Source organism: Rhinopithecus roxellana, chromosome 1, assembly GCF_007565055.1.
Source record: "Rhinopithecus roxellana isolate Shanxi Qingling chromosome 1, ASM756505v1, whole genome shotgun sequence".
Lineage (NCBI taxonomy): Eukaryota > Metazoa > Chordata > Mammalia > Primates > Cercopithecidae > Rhinopithecus > Rhinopithecus roxellana.
Window position 1 is genome coordinate 118,024,441 of NC_044549.1, and position 22,119 is coordinate 118,046,559.

Below are 22,119 nucleotides of genomic sequence, written 5' to 3' on the forward strand. Positions count from 1 at the left end.
CAGCCTCCAGAGTAGCTGGGATAACAGACACGCCACTACCGCTGGGCTAATTTTTGTATTTTTTGTAGAGACAGGGTTTCACCATGTTGGCCAGGCTGATCTCGAACTCCTGACATCTCGTGATCCACCTGCCTCGGCCTCCCAAAGTGCTGGGATTACAGGCGTGAGCCACCGCGCCTGGCCGATTCTTGGAAGTTTAATAAAAGGCCCGGTGCAGTGGCTCACGCCTGTAATCCCAGTACTTTGGGAGGCCGAGGCTGGTGCATCACCTGACGTCAGGAGTTCGAGACCAGCCTGGCCAACATGGTGAAACCCCGTCTCTACCAAAAATATAAAAAAAGTTTGCCGGGCGTGGTGGTGCGTGCCTGTAATCCCAGCTACTCGGAAGGCTGAGGCATGAGAATCGCTTGAACCCGGGAGGTGGAGGTTGTGGTGAGCTGAGATCATGTTATTGCACTCCAGCCTGGATGACAGAGCGAGACTCTGTCTCAATTTAAAAAAAAAAAAGTTTAATAACAATGATCTATGAGCAAGTCAGAATGAAAGAAAAAGCAGTAATATTTTAAAGCATCTACAAGGACTTTTTATTTTGAGATGGAGTCTCACTCTGTTTCCCAGGCTGTAATGAAGTGGCACTATCTCCCTGTAACCTCCATCTCCCAGGTTCAGGTGATTCTCTTGCCTCAGCCTCTGGAATAGCTGGGATTATAGACGGGTGCTACTACACCCAGCTAATTCTTGTATTTTTAGTAGAGACGGGGTTTCACCATGTTGGCCAGGCTGGTCTTGAACTGTTGACCTCAGGTTATGTGCCTGCCTCGGCCCGCCAAATTGCTGGGATAACAGGAGTGAGCCTCTACGCCTGGCCTACAGGGACTTTTAAAAAAAGACTTTCTCAATGAATTCTAGAAGTAGTAGTAGATAGTACTGCTATTAGGAAGACAAGGTAAAAAAGATGTTATCAGATGGGAAAAGCAGGCAAAGGGACCATTTAAGCTCACATAGAAAGGAAATGTTCTTTTCCCTTCCTTAGGCACATCCTGGAATACAGGATTTCTAAGATTAAGTATACTTTTCATTAGACCATATTACACTTCAGGATGGATTTGTATCAACACTTCATTTTCAGTTCTTGAAATTATTGTGACTCCATCATCTCACAAAATGCAAAAAGAGACATTGTCTATGGTTCATATGCTTTTTTTTTTTTTTTTTTTCTGTAAAGGGTGGTAAAGATTTATTATACACCTTGAACTTTAAAGTTTCCAAAGCACTTACTAAATCTGTTTCAGAACATTTTTTCCTCAGCCTCCTGAGTAGCTGGGACCACAGGTGCACAACATGACATCCGGCTACTTTTTGTAGTTTTTGTAGAGATGGGGTTTCCCCATGTTGCCCAGGCTGGTCTCAAACTCCCAGGCTCAAGCAATCCCCCCAAAGTGCTGGGATTATGAGGGTGAGCCATTGTCCCCGCCTTCAGAACACTTATTATATTGTATGCAAATGTCCATAAAACCCACTCTGCTACTTCTTGGAAGACAAGGACTCATCTTTACTAGTTCATATTTATATTGAAATGTGTTATTTTACTCATCTTTATGTGTTTGTCTCACACACCTGAGTTGTTGGCATTTAGCAGACCACACCAGCAAACTGGTAGCTCTTTCTGCTTGTTACTTGTGGTATTCAAGTTTGCAGTTCCTAAGCGCTCAGCAAATTCATATTGAAGCCATGAATGATATGCCTAGGGTAGTCAGGATGATTCCTTAACCACTCATTCACTGCCATCTGAACACTATCTTTCAGCTGGAGAGAGGCACTGCTTGTTGGGACCCCCAAACTCGAAAGCTCCCAGGCAACAAGCCCTGCAGCCAGCCCTGAATATCCTTTCCCCCGAGACCTCAGCCTCCAATCCTCGTGGGTATTTTCTTTGAAACCAGTCTGCAGTTTGCATAGACTTTGGTATATTTTAGATATTCTTCAAAATTATTATTATTATTATTATTGTTGTTGTTGTTGTTGTTGGGGGTTTTTTTTGGTAGAGTCAGGGTCTCACTTTGTTGCCAAGGCTCAAACTTGAACTCCTCGCTTCAAGAGACCCTCCTCAACCTCCCAAAGTGCTGGGATTACAGGTGAGCCACCGCGCCCGTATTCTTTAAATTTTAAATTTAACAATCTAAGATAACTTTTTATACCTTTATTACAGATCCCTCCCCAAGAGGAAGATCTTGGACGAGAGAAAGCGAGAGGCTGGAGAGGAGACACTAGTATCTAAGTTGGGGAAATCTGGTCACTTTCCAGAGAGAGCAATTCCTGAAGTCGGCGGGGGCGATTGGAAGCTGAGGACCCCACGTGACCTCGGGCTCCGGGGGCTGAACCGACCCCACCCCTCCCCTCCCGCCCGCCGCCTCCAGGGGGGCGCATGCGCAACCCATGTTAGTGATGGAGGAGAGAAGATGGCGGAAGCGGAGTGAGTGACTAGATGGTGACTGATGTCGTAACTAGGGGGGCGAGTTGGGGCAGCGACACGTTCCCCCAGGGGAAAGCTCAGGGCTCTTTCGCGGGCAGTGTGGGGAAAGAGAGACTCGAGCCCCGTCTTATCGTGGAGGAGCCTGCTAGGCCCGTGTCGGGGGGCGAAGGCTAACTCTAGGGTTCAGTTACCCTCCAGGCAGGCGCGCCCCTTCCGCCGTCAGGTCCCGGATCTGCGCGGCCTTGCGCGCAGGGTCACCGTTGGGACCCCGGGAGCTGGGGTTTTCCGGGGAACGAGCCCGGGTGGGCTCCTCAGGCGCTGTCATTTCAGCAAGTGGGCCCGGCGGGCAGCCTTGTTACGGCTGCCTGCGCAGGAGGCCGCGTAGGGCAGGGCGGGCACTGCCAGGCCTCCTTTGCCTTCCTCTCCTTCCCGCCTCGGCACCACCCCACTCCTCCTCAGCGGGAGAACCCGAGACGCGGGGCTGCCCACAGCCCTCGTGCCGGAGGCCTGCAGGAGTTGTTCCAGCGTGGGCCTGAGAGCGGCGGGGGCTGCTTGCAAGTCTCGTGAGGCTGAAAACACCCTGAAAGAAAGATCTTTCCCTCGAGTCTCTGGCTGCAGCGTTGCTGCCTCACAAGCAGGCCACATTCTTGTGTGTCGGTATGATGATATGCTTAGTTAACGACTCCCGAACTTACTGTTGCCTCGGTAGGCCTCTTGTGCACCAGAACTGCTGGCTGTATTTTGCAGGTATTAGTATGCCTAGACGGTAGAGTTTCCAAAATTGTTCTTTTGTGCCAGGCCTCAAAATGCAGTGCGATGGTTTGGCCAGTTCCACTCACCGATGTTTAGACTTACGCCTAGAATTTGGATTCTCTGTGACCATTTTTGGTTCGTAGTTAGAACTGTTTACCATACTGTTTGGATTGGAGGGCATGGTTGAGCAGATTTAACACTTTAAAAAGACCAGAACTTAAGCTCGCCTTTTGCATGTCACTGGTACACGATACGGTAGTAGTATGACAGGCAGCAGTTTGGTAAAAAGTTTACCTTACCTACCACTAATACTGTATAATGTTGAACACTTACTATATGATGCTGTGATTTGATTGGAAGGCAGTTTGGAAAAAAAAAAAACAGAAGCATAAAGATGTATGAATTATTTATTAATCCAAAAAGTAAGTGAGGAGTCAGCTTTCTTCCTGACGGTTTTCCTTTCACTTTTCCTCTTATTTTCTTTTTCTTTATTTGTGACAGCGTCTTTCACTCTGTCTCCCAGGCTGGAGTGCAGTGGCGTGATCGTAGCTCGCTGCAGCATGGACCTCCTGGGCTCAAGCGATTTTCCCACCTTAGCCTCCCAAGCAAGTTGCTGGAACTGCAGGCCTGTGCCATCAGGCCTGGCTAATTTTTTTATTTTTCATTTGTAGAGACAGAGTTTCCCTATGTTGCCCAGGCTGTCTTTGAATCCTCAGCTCAAGCAATCCTCCCCCAAAGTGGTAGGATGACAGGTGCAAACTGCCACTCAAGGCCCCCACTTTTCCTCTTATTAAATTTTTTTTTTTTTTTTTTTTTTTTTTACATTTGGTTCCTCAGAGAATATAAATACTGTTTACATATGTAATATAGAACAAAGAAAATTTGTACTTAAAAAAGCAACGCTATGGGAATAGTGTATGTGTACCAATTAGTGCCAAATTCATTTGTTTTTTTGTGAAATAGAAAGTGTTCTTGTTACATTCTTGTCAGTATTGCTAATGTAGGGTGGGTGGGATTTAGTTTCTCAGAAGAAAAGACCTTAAAAAAAAGGAAGATAAAACCAGTATAATCTCTTGTGTGCTTTTCACCTTCGAGGTACATTTCTGACCTGACAAAAACTACTACTGTTCTGGTTTCTAACAATATGGAGGTCCTTAGAATTAACTTAAAATGTTTGAATTTATTCAAATACAGATTCCGTATTTAGTGGAATTTTGTACAAGTAAGATTATAGTATTGGAGGGAAAAGATCAGAAAGTCTGGTATAAAAGTGTACTTTACTGTCCATTCATGTGGAAGGAACATAATTTATGTTCTCAAAATCTGGAGTAATTCTTTGTGAAAAAGATTTTGTAAGGATATGGGAAGTTGCTGTTAGCTGCTTCTCTGTGTTCTTACAGCAACCTGCTAATAAGTATAACTCAGTCATTAGAAGTAGTAAGGACAGTGTTGTAGACTGATTAGGGGAAAAGCCAGTGTGAGTTAAAAAAAAATTACTTTTTAACATTTTTTAAAAATTTATTTTTTAAGCAAAGTATATATGGTAAACTAAACTAAGCTAGTTAACATGAGTCCTTAGGCATTCTGTTCTAATGTATAGGTAAGAATGACTTTAGTTTGTAATTAGTGTAATCAAAAGAATGTAAAGAAGTGTTTTAAAATACTCTGATACTGCTTAAATTTTTATTTTCCTAGGTAGTTTAGTATTCTGTCATCGCCTGTTCTGGTTTAAAACAAATCTTTCAGTAATGCAAAGATAAACTTTTGGCTATGCTTTATCTGAGTTACATATTCTGAATCATTTGAATTCAAATGTAGTAGGTATTAACTATTAAATATGCTCCATATATGTGAAGTATTTTTCCCTTCTAAGTGCTTACAGGGACTGTGTGCTCTCTTTTATGAGGGCCTTCCTAGCAGTTTAGATTACTGCTGATTATTTCTTTGGAATGAACATTCTTTAAAGCTCATAAGATAATGCTTTTACCAATACAAACCCTTTGTGTGACCTGCCAGATTTAAGGATCATAGTACAGCTATGGATAGTGAACCAAACCCGGGAGCATCTTCTGTGTCAACAACAACCAGCAGTACCACCACCACCACCATCACCACTTCCTCCTCTCGAATGCAGCAGCCACAGATCTCTGTCTACAGTGGTTCAGACCGACATGCTGTACAGGTATTTCAGCTGTAGTGATGGGTAGTCTAAGACTTAAGATGTCATATTACTTTTTGCTTAAGCCAGATTTATGTATTGTTTCATATTCTCAAATGTACAGTTAGAATTACTAATGTTTGAGTCAACTGTCTAAATCCGTTGTGTGTTATAGCAGAATACCAAGACTGGGTAATTATAAAGAAACGAAACTTACTTCTCACATTTCTGGAAGCTGGGAAATCCAGTATGAAGGTGCTGGCATCTCACCAGGGCCCTCTTGTTGCCTCATTAGATGGCAGCCTCAAGCCCTTTTAAAATATCCTTTAATCTATTCATGTGGGCGGAGTCCTTATGGCCTAATCACCCCTCGGGGTCCCACCTCTTAACATTGTTGCACTGGAGATTAAGTTTCCAACATATACTTAATTGGGGGACACATTCGACCACAGCAACAGCCAACAAAGTTAATTAATAAAAATACTATTGGCCAGGTGTGGTGGCTCACACCTATAATCCCAACACTTTGGGAGGCCAAGGCAGGCAGATAGCTTGAGCTCAGGAGTTGGAGACCAGCTGGGACATGTTAAAACCCCATCTCTACAGAAAATACAAAAATTAGCAGGGCATGGTGGTGTGCGCCAGTGGTCTGAGCTACTTAGGAGGCTGATGTGGGAGGATTGCTTGAGCCCAGGAAGTTGAGGCTGCAGTGAACTGTGATCACACCACTGTACTCTAGTCTAGGTGACAGAGTGAGACCCTGTCTCAAAAAAAAAAAAAAAGGCGAGTTGTGGTGGCTCAAATCTGTAATCCCAGCACTTTGAGAGACCAAGGCTGGCGGATCACTTGAGTTCAGGTGTTTGAGAACAGCCTTGCCAACATGGTGAAATCCCGTCTCTACTAAGAACACAAAAATTAGCCAGGCATGGTAGTGCATACCTGTAATCCCAGCTACTTGGGAGGCTGAGGCAGAATAATCACTTGAACTCTGGAGGCAGAGGTTGCAGTGAGCCAAGTGCGCCGCTGCACTCTAGCCTGGGCAAAAGGAGTGAGACTTCATCTCAAAAAAAAAAAAAAAAAAGCTGAGTGCAGTGGCCCATGCCTATAATCCCACCACTTTGGGAGGCTGAGGCAGGCGGATCACGAGGTCAGGAGATCGAGACCATCCTGGCTAACACAGTGAAACCCCCTCTCTACTAAAAATACAAAAAATTAGCTGGGCGTGGTGGTGGGCGCCTGTAGTCCCACCTACGTAGGAGGCTCAGGCGGGAGAATGGCATGAACCTGGGAGGCGGAGCTTGCAGTGAGCCAAGATTGTGCTACTGCACTCCAGTGTGGGTGACAGAGCGAGACACCGTCTCAAAAAAAAAAATTATATATATATATATATATATATATATAGTATTGAGAGGGCTTACGTTTGTCAGCATGTAGTTTATAAGATTATGTGTAAAGAAAATTATAAGGGGAAAGTCTCTATGGTGCTGCTGCAATGTGAAGACACTCAGCCTAGAGCCCCAACATGCAGAGTGGCTGTAGGTTTATCTATTTTATATTGGAACTCAAAATATGGACTTAAGGAGATCTGTTAAGCTATGTAGATATGTTATGAAGTTCATTTTAAACCCAAGTGGTCTAAGACCCCTAAGCAGGAGGATCCATTCTAAATCCCTTAGGAGCAGAGGGGGAAGGGAATATTGAACTAGGAAGTCACTTAGTTGAGAAAGTAAAGTTTACTTAGTTAACATTTATGATAATGGAGGTTGGGGCAATATGGTATTATATAAAAAGGGCATGGACTTTCAACTCTATTATGCTTTGTTTGAATTCCGTTTTCATTATCTTTAGGAGTTATATAGCCTTGGGCATGAGACATAATCCCCTTGAGCCTCAGAAAACTAAAATGAGGATGAGACTACCTATTTCGTTAGTTACTCAGAGGATTAAATGAAGTATCTTTGAGATTAAATGAAGTATCTAGAACTGTATAAGGCACATTATAGGTTTTCAGTAGATAGTAATAGCTAATACTTATTGAATAATTACTACGTGCCAAACATTTGGTAAATGTTACATGAATTACCTCCATTAATAGTTACCATCCCTCTATGAAGTAGCTATTATTATTATCTCCATTTTACTGATGGGAAAATAAATGTTTTAAATTGGCTAAATAACTTTCCCAAACTCACCTAGCTAGTTCTCAGACTTCAGCCTTTGTGCCCTTAATCACTCTGAATTCTTACTTTTTCTATTATACCTGCTTTCTTTCGGTAGAATCAGGGTAATTGCATCTACCCTGAAAACAACTGCTTGCAATATAGTCTTTCCTCTGCTCCATGTTTCCATGGTGGATACCCCAGTATAATGTCTATTTAACTATTTTATGGTTTAGGATTTAATTTTCCGAAGTAACTGTGGAGTGGAACCAGCCGGTTCACCAGAAATTAAAACTTGCATGCAGAGTGGGATTTTAATGTTTTTTACCTTTCGCTGAGGTAAGGGATGTAGGGAAAAGGATGTAAATTTTTTTTTTTTTTTTTGAGGCTGAGTCTCACCCTATAGCCCAGACTGGAGTGCAGTGACATGATCTCGGCTCACTGCAACCTCCACCTCCCCGGTCCAAGTGATTCTTCTGCCTCAGCCTCCCGAGTAGCTGGGACTACAGGCACGTGCCACTGTGCCCAGCTAATTTTTTATATTTTTAGTAGAGACGGGGTTTCACCATGTTATCCAGGATGGTCTCTATCTCCTGACCTGGTAATCCGCCTGCCTCAGCCTCCCCAAGTGCTAGGATTATAGGCGTGAGCCACCGCGCCCGGCCCTTTTTTTTTTTTTCCTCCCTCTCTCTGTTGCCCACGCTGGAGTCCAGTGGCATGATCACAGGTCTCAACCCCCTGGGCTCAAGTGATCCTCCTGCTTCAGCCTCCTGAGTAGTCGAGACTACAGGCACATGCCGCTGTGCTTGGCTAATTTTTTTATTTTGTAGAGACAGGATCTCACTGTGTTGCCCAGGCTGGTCTTGACCTTCTTTCTTTAAGCTGTCCTCCTGCCTTGGCCTCCCAAAGTGCTGGGATGAGCCACCACGCCTCCCAAAGTGCTGGGATTATCACCACTGATAATATGATAGCTTAATATACTATTTTGTCCTCTAGTTTTCAATTAAGCTGCATAGATTAATAAAAAATTCATAGAAAGATACGTAGATATAGATATATCTCATAAATAGTACTAACTCTGGTTCTTATGAGACCATAGAATTGCTTCTCCCAAAATGCAATCCATCAATATTTATTGAACTACTTAAGTAATTCTTTAATTTTCCAGCTTTCGTTTTTCAGTCCTGGGAATTCTCTTCACCCTCCTTGGGTGAATAAGAATTTATAATAAATAAGAACAATGTGCTGTATCTATTACTTTTATTTACTCATTGCTATAAGTTGAGCATTGAATAGTAGGGAAAGATTATGCTGACAACAGAAAAAATGAGTATACTCTGACAAAAGTATGTATCAAATAGATTGTTATTTCAGTTTGATTTTAGAAGTTTTTTCTGGCTGTTGTCCAGTGATTTTAGAATTTTGTTATGGAATTAGAAGAACAAATAGAGATTGATCTGACTAAAAAAAGTATGTTGTTATAATACTGAATCACTTAATGCTGGCCTGTAGTCGCCTGCAGGTAGGGGTCAAAAGCTCCCATTGATTTTGTGACAGAAATTTGTATCAGGCATAGCAGTCTGTAGTTGGAGAGATGAGATATTAACACATGAAAATAAACAATAACACACAGAAATATGCTTTCTTGAAATTTAGATAAAAGGATTCATGGTATTATGGTTCAAGATGTCCTGAGAGACCCTCAAGCTATAGGATTATGGCACTATTATTCCCTTAGCTCTTTGAAAACTCTGGTTTGATGCTGCAATTAGGGTTCTGTGCTGTTTGAGTCACAGTGAGCACAGTGTGACTTTTGGATTTGGTTGTATAGGATTGACTTATTCTGACTTAACCTTTTGGACAAGTGTAGGAATTTTCTCTGATTTTACTAGAGTACTTCTATATTTATTTATGAAGTTTCAGGCTCAGATTTTACATTTTACTAATAAATATTCACAGTAATTAACACTTTTTAAGGAATTTTTAAAGTAAGAATAGTTTTATTCAATGTTGAAGCAAAACAAAGTATTTGACATTTAAAATTTTAAAAAATTATTCAGTAATTTTCTAAAGAAGAAATAGCTTTATAATTTTTTAAATTTTATTTTATTTCTTTTTTTTGAGATGGGGTCTTGCTCTGTCATCTAGGCTGGAGTGCAGTGGCATGATCACTGCACCCTCCACCTCCTGGGTTCAAGCAGTTCTCCCACCTGAGCCTCCCCAGTATCTGGGATTACAGGCACATGCCACCATGCCTGGCCAATTTTTTTATTTTTAGTAGAGACAGGGTTTCACTATGTTGGCCAGGCGAGTCTTGAACTCTTGACCTCAGGTGATCAGCCTGCCTTGGCCTCCCCAAGTGTTGAGATTACAGGCATGAACCAACATGCCCAGTGCTTTGTAATCTTATATGATTATTAATAATACCTATTCATTGTAAGATTTTCAGACATTTATAGGAAAGTATGAACTAGAAGCTAAAAATCACCTCTAGCTACTCATCAGTGGTCTTTGAAAGTTTTCCTGTGGATTCTTTCAAATATATATGTATTTTTGAGACGGAGTCTCACTTTTTCGCCCAGGCTGGAGTGCAATGGCGCTATCTTGGCTCACTGCAAGCTCTGTCTCCCAGATTCACGCCATTCTCCTGCCTCAGCCTCCCGAGTAGCTGGGACTACAGGCGCCCACCACCACATCCTGCTAATTTTTTGTAATTTTAGTAGAGACAGGGTTTCACCGTGTTAGCCAGGATGGTCTTGATCTCCTGACCTCGTGATCCACCCGCCTCGGCCTCCCAGAGTGCTGGATTACAGGTGTGAGCCACTGTGCCTGGACTGATTCTTTCAAATATTTTAATATAAAAATGGTACCTTACTCTATATACTATTTTGTAACCCACTGATTTTTTTTTGTTAGTAAATATAGATCAGTATCAGCAATGTGCACTACAGTGGTCAGTGGTTACCACAAGTTACATTTACATTAAAATTAGAATTAATTAAAATTCAATTTAAAATTAATTCAATTCTTTAGTTGCACTGGCCACATTTTAAGTGCTCAGTAGGCACATGTGACTAGTGGCTACTGTATAGGACAGCACTGATCTACATTACTGTTTGTAATGACTGCATGGTAAAGGTATTTCTCTCCACACTCAAGCCCTGAATTCTACCAAGTTTTATCCAAAAAGGTTATACCAACTTAAATTATTACTAGCAGTATGGGAGTATTGGTTTCCCAGGTAGTAGTATAATCTTTTAAATCTTTATCCATCTGAAAGTTGGAAAATAGTATCTTGTTTTAATTTGTAAGTTTTTGACTACTGGTGAGATTAAAAATCTTTTGAAATGCTTAGTTGGCCTGTCTTTTGTGAATTGTCCACTGGGTTTTTTTTTTTTTTTTTGAGATGGAGTCTCGCTGTGTCGCCCAGGCTGGAGTGCAGTGGCATGATCTCCACTCACTGCAGCCATTGCCTCCCGGGTTCAAGCAATTCTCCTGCCTTAGCCTCCCGAGTAGCTGAGACTGCAGGCATGTGTCACCACGCCTGGCTAATTTTTTGTGTTTTTAGTAGAGAGGGGTTTCACCATGTTAGCCAGGATGGTCTCGAACTCCTGACCTTGTGATCCGCTCACCTCGGCCTCCCAAAGTGCTGGAATTACAGGCTTGTGCCACCGCTTCCAGCCCACTGGGTAGTTTTGATGTGTACAAGTTAGTGGTTTCTAGTGATATGTAACTAGGAAAGAGATATGTTAATAAGCTTGATGATATTATGTATTAAAACAGTGAAATTTTAAACTGCCACTTTTTTATATTTTCATTTTCTGATTAAGATAAAGGTTGAGATTATGGTTTGACATTGGTTCAATTGACTTATCACAGGTAATTCAACAGGCGTTGCATCGGCCTCCCAGCTCAGCTGCTCAGTACCTTCAGCAAATGTATGCAGCCCAACAGCAGCACTTAATGCTGCATACTGCAGCTCTTCAGCAGCAGCATTTAAGCAGCTCCCAGCTTCAGAGTCTTGCTGCCGTTCAGGTAAGACTAAAACAAATTAAGAGTTTATGAGACCAAAGTTTCTGTTTTCTGTAAGTAGTTACTGAAAATAAATACATTGGGTATTATTTCAGAGTTCTCAGATGTCCTGTGGTTATTTTTCCTGAAGGAAACTTATTAATAGGTTGCCAAATAGAAGTTAATTGAGAGAAAGGGGCTATGTTTTTTATGTTACTCTGTTTCTAGCTTTTGTCTCAGTACTTTTTATCCAGACTGGAGAACTGCTACTAGTGGCTTTGTTATATGTATATAGTTCTAGATACAACAGTGAGTACTTAGGCTTACATAAATTGTATTTTTACTAAAAATAAGATTTAAAACATTATGTAAGTAATTATACTCATTAAAAAATCAAACAATATTAAATTGTTTATAAGAGATAAAGTAAAGCTGTTCCTTTTCCCTGCCTACCACTGTTTCCCATTCTTCAAAGGTGGCCACTGTAACAATTTAATACATACTTCTCCAGAAATTATCTATACAAAGATATGTATATCCATCTTTCTAAAATCCAATCATATTCCCACTGATAACAGGATTTCATTATTAAATGCATGTTTTTAAAAAATATTTTTGTTGTTGTTATACTATTTAAATAAAGCTGTTAAGATTTAATCTTAAATCCCCTCACCAGAGGAGGATCTCAGTTGACTGAACCTGAAAAAGGTTTATTTCTGTTACCAACAGATTCTCAGCTGTTGCTTCTTCTTAGTAGTGTAATTTTAAATAACACGTTCATGATACAAGTTAGGAAACTGAAACCCACTGGCACTTGCTGTAGCTCTAATTTCTTTTTCATAACTCCGGAGTAGTGATTCCATTTTAAAGATGACAGAGACCCGTAAAGTGAAACTGACAATAAAGTAGTTAATAAAAATAAGACTAGTCTTTGGATCCCCTGTTTTCACCATTCAGTTTTTTCTTATTTAAAAAATCTGTTTAACCAAAGCTTAAGCCATGTTGACTGTAAAATTAATTGTTTCATGCATAGGCCTTTTGACATTTATTGTCGTGGTTTTGTGTTATCATGGTACCAGAAAGTTCTTAACTTTAGGTTTTTACCGATGTATTATAAAGGTCTTACTATTTTAGGCAAGTTTGTCCAGTGGAAGACCATCTACATCTCCCACAGGAAGTGTCACACAACAGTCAAGTATGTCCCAAACGTCTGTAAGTTCCCTAAATCTTTTTTTCCTGGATTTAAAATTTTAAAGAATTGTTTTCCAAAAGTAAACTTGTTATTTATGAAGCTGTTATTATGATTTGTTGCATGCTGTTTAAAGTAACAATTGCCCAGAAATAGGAATGATAAAATTCAAGAATTCACAACTAATGTTAAACTTACGAAAATCTGAGTCTTAAAAATACTTTTGTATTATTTCTTGTATATCCTTTTGCATTGATCATGTTCAGATCTTAAGTGGTTTCAGTTTTCAGTGTGTATTGAAAGCCTGAAATACACAATGCAGGGATATTGGCCATGAATTTACTGTGATATACAATAGAATGTCATGTCCTTGGTAGACATCTAAGCATTTCTAACTTTGCGCCATTCACATTTTAGAAATTATACTTTCAGCTTAAATGAGTTATTTGGGTTCAATTTGCAAGTATCCATTCGAGATAGGGTAATTTATTTTGAGAAAAGAGTAAAAGAAAGCTGATTTGCTATATTGCACAAATATATTGGGAAATTGTGCAAAGTTTCCCAGGTAAAATAAATTTATGGGCATGATAATACTTGTTTAGCTTTAATTTTGGTATAATTTTAAACTGCAAGAATAATAAAAAAATTTCTGTATATACTCTACTCAGATTAATCAATTATTAGCATATTGCTCCATTACTTTATCATTCATTCTTTCCCACTACATGTGTACATATTATTTTTTTCTGAGTCATTTGTAAGTTGAGACATGTTCCTTTATTCCTAAATACTTTGATGTGTATTTCCTAAGAACAAGGCTATTGTTCTGTGAAGCCACGGAAAAATTATTAAATTCAGGAAATATAACATGGATACAATGCAGTTCATATTCACAGTTCATTATTTGTCCCAGGTTTCCCAACCTCATCACTGTGGACATTATGAGCCAGATAATTCTTTGTTGTCGGGGTCTATTGTGTACATTATAGGATGTTTAGCAGCACCCCTAGCTACTAGATACCAGCAGCTTGTGGTCTTTCTCCTTCCTCTAGTGTGATAACTAAAGGTGTCTCCTGGTGGGGAGCAAATTGCCTTTACTTGAAAACCTAGTAATGTCCTTTCTGGATACTTTTTCCTGGTCCAGAATGGTAATACTTTGATACTTCATAAAATTGGCTCCCATACAATATAGTTTGTAGTTTGTTAAGGAATTGAAGGTGAAATTGTGCTGTATTTCTTTAGCTAAGGGTAAGGTCTTTGCTAAATACATGCTGTGGTCAGCATATAGTTTTTTTTTTTTTTTTGGTTTTTTTTTTTTTTGCGTGGGAATGTCCTGGAGTAGGAACAAGATTAGATTAAAAAGTTACCTATGACTTGAAGATGTTAAAGAAAATGAAAAAGTTAAGTAATGTAACCTAGCTCTAAGCATTAATACTGTAGTTTTGGTCATTGACATCAGATGTCTTTAATTAATACAATGGTAGTGGGAAAGGAGTGGTAAACATTTTGTGGGCTACTGAAGGAAATTATATAGACAAATTCTTTATTCTGCAAAATACTGGAATAACGATAGAATATATTTGTATAGATAATGTTATTTTGAATTTTTTTCCTTCATGTTATTAAAAGGTATCTTTTTAAACTTTTCTTTCATTATGGCTTTATGTATGTGACATTCACAGAAGTTAGAATTCTAGTGATTGTGCTTATATGTATGACATTGTTAATGATACTTGTCATAAACCAGCAGTATTATACCATGAAGTATACCAAAAGCTATAAATGGCTGGTGGGAGAAGATAAGTAGGAAGAACAGAATCCCAGTAAAATAAAGGAATAAAACATTACATTTGCTTTATTTAATATTCTTTGTGAGCTTCTGCTCACGTAATTTGACTAGCAGTAAAAATTATAATGCCCAAGGTAACTTAGTAAGTTTAGGTCAATATCCAAAAAGGGGGTGGAGCGTGGTAATAGAAATCTCTGAAGTGGTGATGATAATGAGCCGTCAGGTAGCAGACTAGTAGTTTTCAGAGTTTTGGTTATTTTGAGTTAGGTTTCCAGATAACAGTGAAGCCATGGGAAAGGGTCCATTCTCCAGAAGAAAAAAGGGCTGTCAAGTAACCAACTGGGTAGTTGGGGCTTAGAGTAGAAGTGGGATCCCAATGGGGAAATGGAATATTATTTAAGAATTGATCAAGTCAAAAGTCCAATCATACCACCTGGGGGAACTGTGTACCTACCGACTGATTGTTGCTAATGTGAAAACCTGAAACGCTCTAAAATCTGAAATTTTTGCACACCAACATGACTCTCAAAGCGGGAGTGTTCATTGGAACATTTTGGATTTTGGATTTTTAGTTTTGGCATGTTAAACCACTTTGTATCTTTCCAAAATCTGAAAAACAAAAACAAAGAAAATCCAAAACACTTCTGGTCCCAAAGATTTCATATAACAGATACTCCATCTATATGTGGTTTGGAGAGTAGACTGTTGTTAATTGAATGTATAGGTAACTAGTGGGTACCTGCATTCTTATCTTTAGTTAGAATCATGACTAATTCTAAACAATTATCAGTAGTGGAGGGGTGATTTTATGATTGTTTGGCTTTAAAACTAATTTGGACTGAGCCTTTAGGTTTGTGTCTTTAGTATTTCAACTTCAATGGGGCAAAGATTTAGTTAAATTTTAAAATGGAAGTTAAACCAACTAAAAATTCTGCTGCCAAAAAAACAGCATAAGCAAAGTGAAAACAGAATGGGAGAAAATATGTTTGCATAAATGGGTAATATTTCTTCTCTTTTTCACTTTAATTTTTTTTCAAAAAGGAAGACAGGGAGAATTTTAGTCTTTTTTTCTTTTCTTTTCTTTTTTTTGAGACAGAGTCTTCCTCTGAGGCTGGAGTGCAGTGGCACGATCATAACTCACTACCACCTCCATCTCCCAGGCTCAAGTGATCCTTCTACCTCAGACTGCTGAGTAACTGGGACTACAGGCGCACACCACTACGCCTGGCTAATTTTTAAAATTTTTACTAGAGATGAGGTCTTGCTGTGTTCCTGTCAGACTGGTCTCGAACTCCAGAGCTCAAGTGATCCTCCAACCACAGGTCACAAAGTGCTGGGATTATGTGGTATAGGCATGAGCCACTACACCTGGCTGATAATATTTCTAAAATACCAAAGACTGTTATATTAGTAAGATAAACAGTGAGAATTCACAGAAGATCTTCGTTGGTAATTTTTAAAAGAAAGACTATTTTTTTTTTTTTTTTTTTTTTGAGATGGAACATTGCTCTGTCGCCTGGGCTGGAGTGCAGTGGTGCAGTCTTGGCTCATTGCAACCTCCTCCTCTTGTTTTCAAGCGATTCTTCTGCCTCAGCCTCCCAAGCACCTAGGACTACAGGCATACACCACCATGCCTGGCTAATTTTTGTATTTTAAGCAGAGATGGGGTTTTGCCATGTTGGCCAGGCTGTTCTCGAACTCCTGACCTGAAGTGATCTGCCCGCCTAGGCCTTCTAAAGTGCTGGGATTACAGACATGAGCTACTGCGCATGGCTATGTTTTGACTTCTAAACACATGAAAATATATTTAACATATCAATAATAAATGTATGTAAAAAGGCTGGGCATGTTGGCTCATGCCTGTAATCCCAGCACTTTGGGAGCCCAAGGCAGGCAGATGACACCCCATCTCTACAAGCAAAATAGAACAACAAAAAATTAGCTGGATGTTGTGGTAAGCGCCTGTAGTTCCAGCTACTTCGGAGGCTGAGGTGGGAGGCTTACTTGAGCCCAGGAGGTCAAGGCTGCCATGAGCTGAGATCGCACCACAGCACTTCAGCCTGGGTGATAGAGCAAACCCTGTCTAAAAAAATAGAAATATATGTACAAATAACAATGAAGTACTGTTTTCATCTGTCAAACTAGAAAACAAGGAAAAACGTTTACACAATATCTATTGTTGGCAAGAATGTGAAAAAGTAGGTATATGTACAGACACTATTAGTGGGACTATAGATTGATGCAACTCTTTTGGAGGGTTATTTGGCAGTGTGTGTTAAACTTTAAAACTTGCTGAGAATGGTGGCTAATGCTTGTAATCCTAGTGGTTTGGGAGGCTGAGGTGGGGGGATCACTTGAGTCTAGCAGCTTGAGACCAGCCTGGGCAGCATAGACCCCATCTAATAAAAAGAAATTAGCCAGGTGTGGTGGCGTGTGCCTGTAGTCCCAGCTGCTGAAGAGACTGAGGCAGGAGGATTGCTTGAACCTAGGAGTTTGAGGCCACAGTGAGCTATAATTGTGCCACTGCACTCTAGCCTGGGCAACAGTATGAGACCCTGTTTCAAAAAAAGCCAAAAGAATCTGTGTGTACCCTTTCATAATAGCACTCTCACTTTTAGTGACATAATTAAAAATGACCTAGATAATTATGCCCATATGTATGATATATAATAGTAAAAAATTATAAATAATATAAATGCCCATTAATTGAGGATTAGTTACATAAATGATAGTTAATTCCTACGGTAGAGTACTATAGCTACTAAAAAATACTGTATGTTTGTGTACAGAGAGACTTGGATTTTCATTATGTATTGAGTGTAAAAAGCAAGAATGCATTGTGTAAGCTTGTTTAACTTATTTATTTTGGTTATTCTATTTGTAGTCTAAAATTATTAATTGGGGCCAGGTGCAGTGGCTCATGCCTGTAATCCCAGCTTTTTGGGAGGCTGAGGCAGGCAGATCACTTGAGGTCAGGAGTTCGAGACCAGCCTGACCAATGTGTGAAACCCTATCTCTATTAAAAATACAGAAATAGGCCGGCCGTGGTGGCATGTGCCTGTAATTCCAGCTACTTGGGAGGCTGAGGCAGGAGAATTGCTTGAACCAAGGAGGCAGAGGTTGCAATGAGCCGAAATCACGCCACTGCATTCCATCCTGGGTGGTAGAGCGAGATTCCATCTCAAAAAATAAAAATAAAAAATTATTATTTGGTTCTTCTTTATGTCCTCTGTTTCTTTAGGGAGACCTTTTTTTTTTTTTTAATTTGTTTTAGATATGCTCATTGTTGCTTATTTGAACCATTATTTTTTTAAGAGATGGGGTCTCACTATGTTGTCCAGGCTGGCCTCTAACACCTGAGCTCAGGTGATCCTCCTGTCTTGGCTTCCTAAGTAGCTGGAACTACAGGTGCGTGCTACTGGGCCTGACTTCTTTGAAGCATTTTTATGATGGCTGCTTTCTCATATTATTCTTTTTTTTTTTTTTTTGAGACAAGGTCTCACTCTGTCACCCAGACTGGAGTACAGTGGCATGATCTCGGCTCACTGTAACCTCCACCTCCTGGGTTTAAGCAGTTCTCATGCCTCACCCTCCCAAGTAGCTGGAATTACAGGCATTTACCACCATGCCCGGCTAATTTTTTTATTTTTAGTAGAGACGGGGTTTCTCCGTTTTGGCCAGGCCAGTCTTAAACTCTTGACCTCAGGTGATCAGCATCCTGAAGTACTAGGATTACAGGCGTGAGCCACTATGCCCAGCCTTCATCATGTAATTCTGATATCTTTGTTATCTAGGTATTGGCTTCTATTGATTGTCTTTTTCATTCATTTTGAGGTTTTCCTGGTTCTAGATGTGATGAGTGATTTTTTATTGAAACTTGGATGTTTTTAGTATTATGTTGTGTGACTAGTAATCCTATTTGACCTTTTTATTTTGGCTGTTTCTCAGTGGGAGAGTGTGCTGCCTTCTTAATGCAGTATGAGGGTGCAAGTGTGAGTCCCCATATGGCATGAAATACAGGGGATACAAGTACAGGTTCCCCAGTTAGCCTCCATTGACACTTGAGGGGATGTTCCTCTTAATTGCTATGCTGGGGTGGGAGTTCTGGCTCCTCACTAGGCCTTTACTGAAGCCTCTCTGGCTAGAAGGAATGGGAGTACCTTTTACTCTCCCCACATGGTCTCCACTGAGACTGCAGGGTGCATGGGTGTGGTGGTGGTGTTTTATTATCACCTGGCTAGGATGAAAGTCCTGTTCTCTATATGGCCTTTTCTGACATGAATCTGTTGGAGGGGTTGAGGGAGTTGGAAAATCAAGTTCTTTGCAGACATGGGTGGGGTCACAGTTTTTTTCTGTAGTGTTTGGTTGGAGTAGAGTAATTATTGTCTAAAACTTTTCTGTGTTGCAAGGCTGTCCCTTTCCTGGTCCTTTGGTTAAAAAGAGCAGGCTTTTGTTGGGGATTTTTGATTGTGCCTCTGGTGTTTCTGAGTTATTGACTTCTTCATTTCCACCCTCCAAGTGTGGGTTATAAGAGGTAAAATGAAAACCCAGAGAATTCATTACCATGTTGTGTACTTGGTCCTGAGGTCTCTAGCCAGTCTCTATATTTTTTCTTCTACCTTTTGGGGTCTTCTTAGGTTTATTTTATATGTAACGTAAGAGTTTTTAGTTGTTCTTGGCAGGAGGAATAGGGAAAAGTATGTCTACTCCATTTTTTTGGAAACAGAATTCTTGTCATTTAACTTATTTTTTAAAAGTTATTTGCATGTGTCCATTTGATTGTGCAAGCAGAAGATCTGTAATGGTACACAACAAACTGTTATTAGTGGTCATCTCTGAGGAAGGAGGTTGAAGAGCTTTATTTTGTTAATTTTTATGTTACCTAAATAAAGTTGAACAAACTATTGTTGCCTAAGGAATAGATAACACAAATGTATAGAGTAAAAGTGACTACCTCCCTTCAGTAATCCCATTTTCTCTGACAAAGTTTTGTTTAAAGCTTTCCTATATGTTTTCTTTTTTACCTTTTTTTTTTTTTGGTTAGAAAATACTATCTCACTCTATTGCCACAGCCAGAGTATAGTGGCATGATCATAGCTCACTGCAGCCTCAAATTCTCAAGCAATTCTCCTGCGTCAGCCTACTGAGTAGTTGGGACTACAGGTGCATGCCTCCACACCCAGCTATTTTTTTTTTTTTTTTTTTTAATAGAGAAGGGATCTCACCTCTGGCTGGTCTTGAACTCCTGGCCTCAAGCAGCCCTGCTTCAGCCTCCAAAAATGCTGGGATTATAGGTCTGAGCCACTGTGCCTGGCCTGCTTTCCTATATTATTACTATACCTGCCTGCCTGCCTTCCCTCCTTTTTTTTTTCTTTTTGACGGAGTCTTGCACTGTCACCCAGGCTGGAGTGCAGTGGCACGATCTCAACTCACTGCAACCTCCATTTCCCAGATTCAAGAGATTCTTGTGCCTCAACCTCCTGAATAGCTGGGATTACAGGCGCCCGCCACCAAGCCTGGCTAATTTTTGTATTTTTAGTAGAGACAGGGTTTCACCATGTTGGCCAGGCTGGTCTTGAACTCCTGACCTCAGGTGATCTGCCCGTGTCGGCCTCCCAAAGTTCTGGGATTACGGGTGTGAGCCACCATGACCGGCTGACTATGCATTTCTATACATAAATACAAATAGGCTTATAGTTAATTTTGTTTGTTTTCATGTGAGGGCAGTGCCATCAGACACACACACTTGGCATACACACACACACACACACACACACACACTTTCTTTACTAAATATTTGGGCATTTTCAGCTGGAAAGGATTATGTGGCTGAAAACTACAATCATAAGTCTCTGAGTGACTTAAGGGCTATGTATATATCATTCTCTTTCCTTGTTGCATTTGGCCCTATAACTACATTAATCCCTGATATTTTGACTTCAACTCACTGTACTATTCTGTCAGAAAGGGAAAAAACTTGTTTTTTTATTTATGGCTTTCTAATTATGATGCTAGACAAGATGAGCTTTTGAAGCCCAGTTTTATGACTTTATTCATTCATGCATTCACTCATTCAGTCATCAGATATTTATTGAGCATTTAATATTTGCCAAATCCTCTTCTAGGTGCTGAGGATACACTACCACAACAAACAAATCTCTTTCCTCATGGAGCTAGGGATAGATGAACATTAAACAAGTACATAGTATGTCAGATGATGTTAAGTGAAAGAGAAAAATAAAGCAAGGAAAGGGAACGGGCTAGGGAAATATGCCATTTTAATTATGATGGTCAGGGAAAGCCTTGTTAATAAAGGTGGCCTTTTTAAGGACGGTGAGGGGGGCAGACATGCACAGGGAACAGAAAGGAGGACAATGTGGCTGGAGTGGAATGAGAGAGTGGGAGTGTGGTTTAGAGATGACATCAGAGAGGTAATTGTAGTCCTAATCATGAGGAAATTATAAGACCTTTGGATTTTAGTAAGTATGAGTTGGGAAACTATTGGAGAGCTGTTCTCGTATGGAAGTGACATGATCTCAAATTGGTTTTTGAGAGTAGGTTCTAGGGGCCAGAGATAGAAGCATGGAGTTAAATGTTCTTGTAATAATTCAAATGGAAAGACATTGGCAGTTTGGATCATGAGGTTGATATTAGAGGTGGTGAAAAGTGGTTGGCCAGATTTTGAATTTTTTTTAACATTTAATTATAGAAGTTTGGATATGTTTTGAAAGGAGAACTAACACAAGATATGCTGATGCACTGAATAAAAGATGTGAGGAGTCAAGGGTGACTCCATAGTATTTTGGCTGAAGCATCTGGAAAGATTGGGAGCCAAAGGAGGTGTTGGAGAAGAAAATTAGGAGTTTAATTTTGTACATGTTAAGTTTATGATCTGTATTAGACACCCACCTGTAGTATTGAGTAGGCATTGGTTATGTGAGTTTGGAGTTCATGTGGGAGGTTTCATGATTAATGATGTCTCATGCAGCTCCTTGAACGTTCATGTACTTGATGACTTCACTACTGTTCATGGTGTGATGAGAGAAAGTTGGGTAGAATGGAGGAGATGAGGGACTTGGGTTCTAATCTTAAATTCTGTGACTGACTGTTAATGTGACTTAACCAAGTCATTTAACCTCCCTGCCTGCCAATTTTCTGTAAAATTAAATCGTCTAATTAAATGGTTTCAGTCTTTTCATCCAGATATCCTTGGATCTGTATCATAGAGAAAGTTCAGGAAATGATGCTATGGACTGAATTATGTCCCCCATATTCATATGTTGAAGCCTAACTCAGACTGTATTAGAGATAGGACCTTTAGGGATGTGATAGAAGTTAAAGGAAGTCATAAAAATGGAGCCCTGATCTGATAGAATTGGTTTCTTTTCTTTTTTTTTTTTTTTTGAGACGGAGTCTCGCTCTGTCGTCCGGGCTGGAGTGCAGTGGCCGGTTCTCAGCTCACTGCAAGCTCCGCCTCCCGGGTTTATGCCATTCTCATGCCTCAGCCTCCGAGTAGCTGGGACTACAGGTGCCCGCCACCTCGCCCGGCTAGTTTTTTGTATTTTTTAGTAGAGACGGGGTTTCACCATG

General features: G+C 40.2%; 1 protein-coding gene across 11 annotated transcripts in view; it reads left to right on the plus strand.

Moving 5' to 3' along the window:
* Positions 1-2,428: 2,428 nt before the first annotated feature.
* The window catches only part of PHC3 (polyhomeotic homolog 3), a 95,472-nt gene continuing 75,781 nt past the window's right edge, over positions 2,429-22,119 (plus strand). For 7 of the 11 annotated variants that reach the window (XR_749704.2, XM_010376003.2, XM_010377310.2 and 4 more), the window contains exons 1-4: positions 2,431-2,470; positions 5,240-5,405; positions 11,420-11,575; positions 12,686-12,763. Coding sequence is in view for 10 of the 11 variants with exons in the window: in XM_010376003.2 (XP_010374305.1) it covers positions 2,457-2,470; positions 5,240-5,405; positions 11,420-11,575; positions 12,686-12,763 (414 nt within the window). In the remaining variant the exon portion in view is untranslated. Of the gene's footprint in view, positions 2,486-2,907; positions 3,218-5,239; positions 5,406-11,419; positions 11,576-12,685; positions 12,764-22,119 lie in introns of those variants that run through there. The other 4 variants (XM_010376652.2, XM_010378024.2, XM_030929548.1 and 1 more) reach the window with 3 other exon arrangements.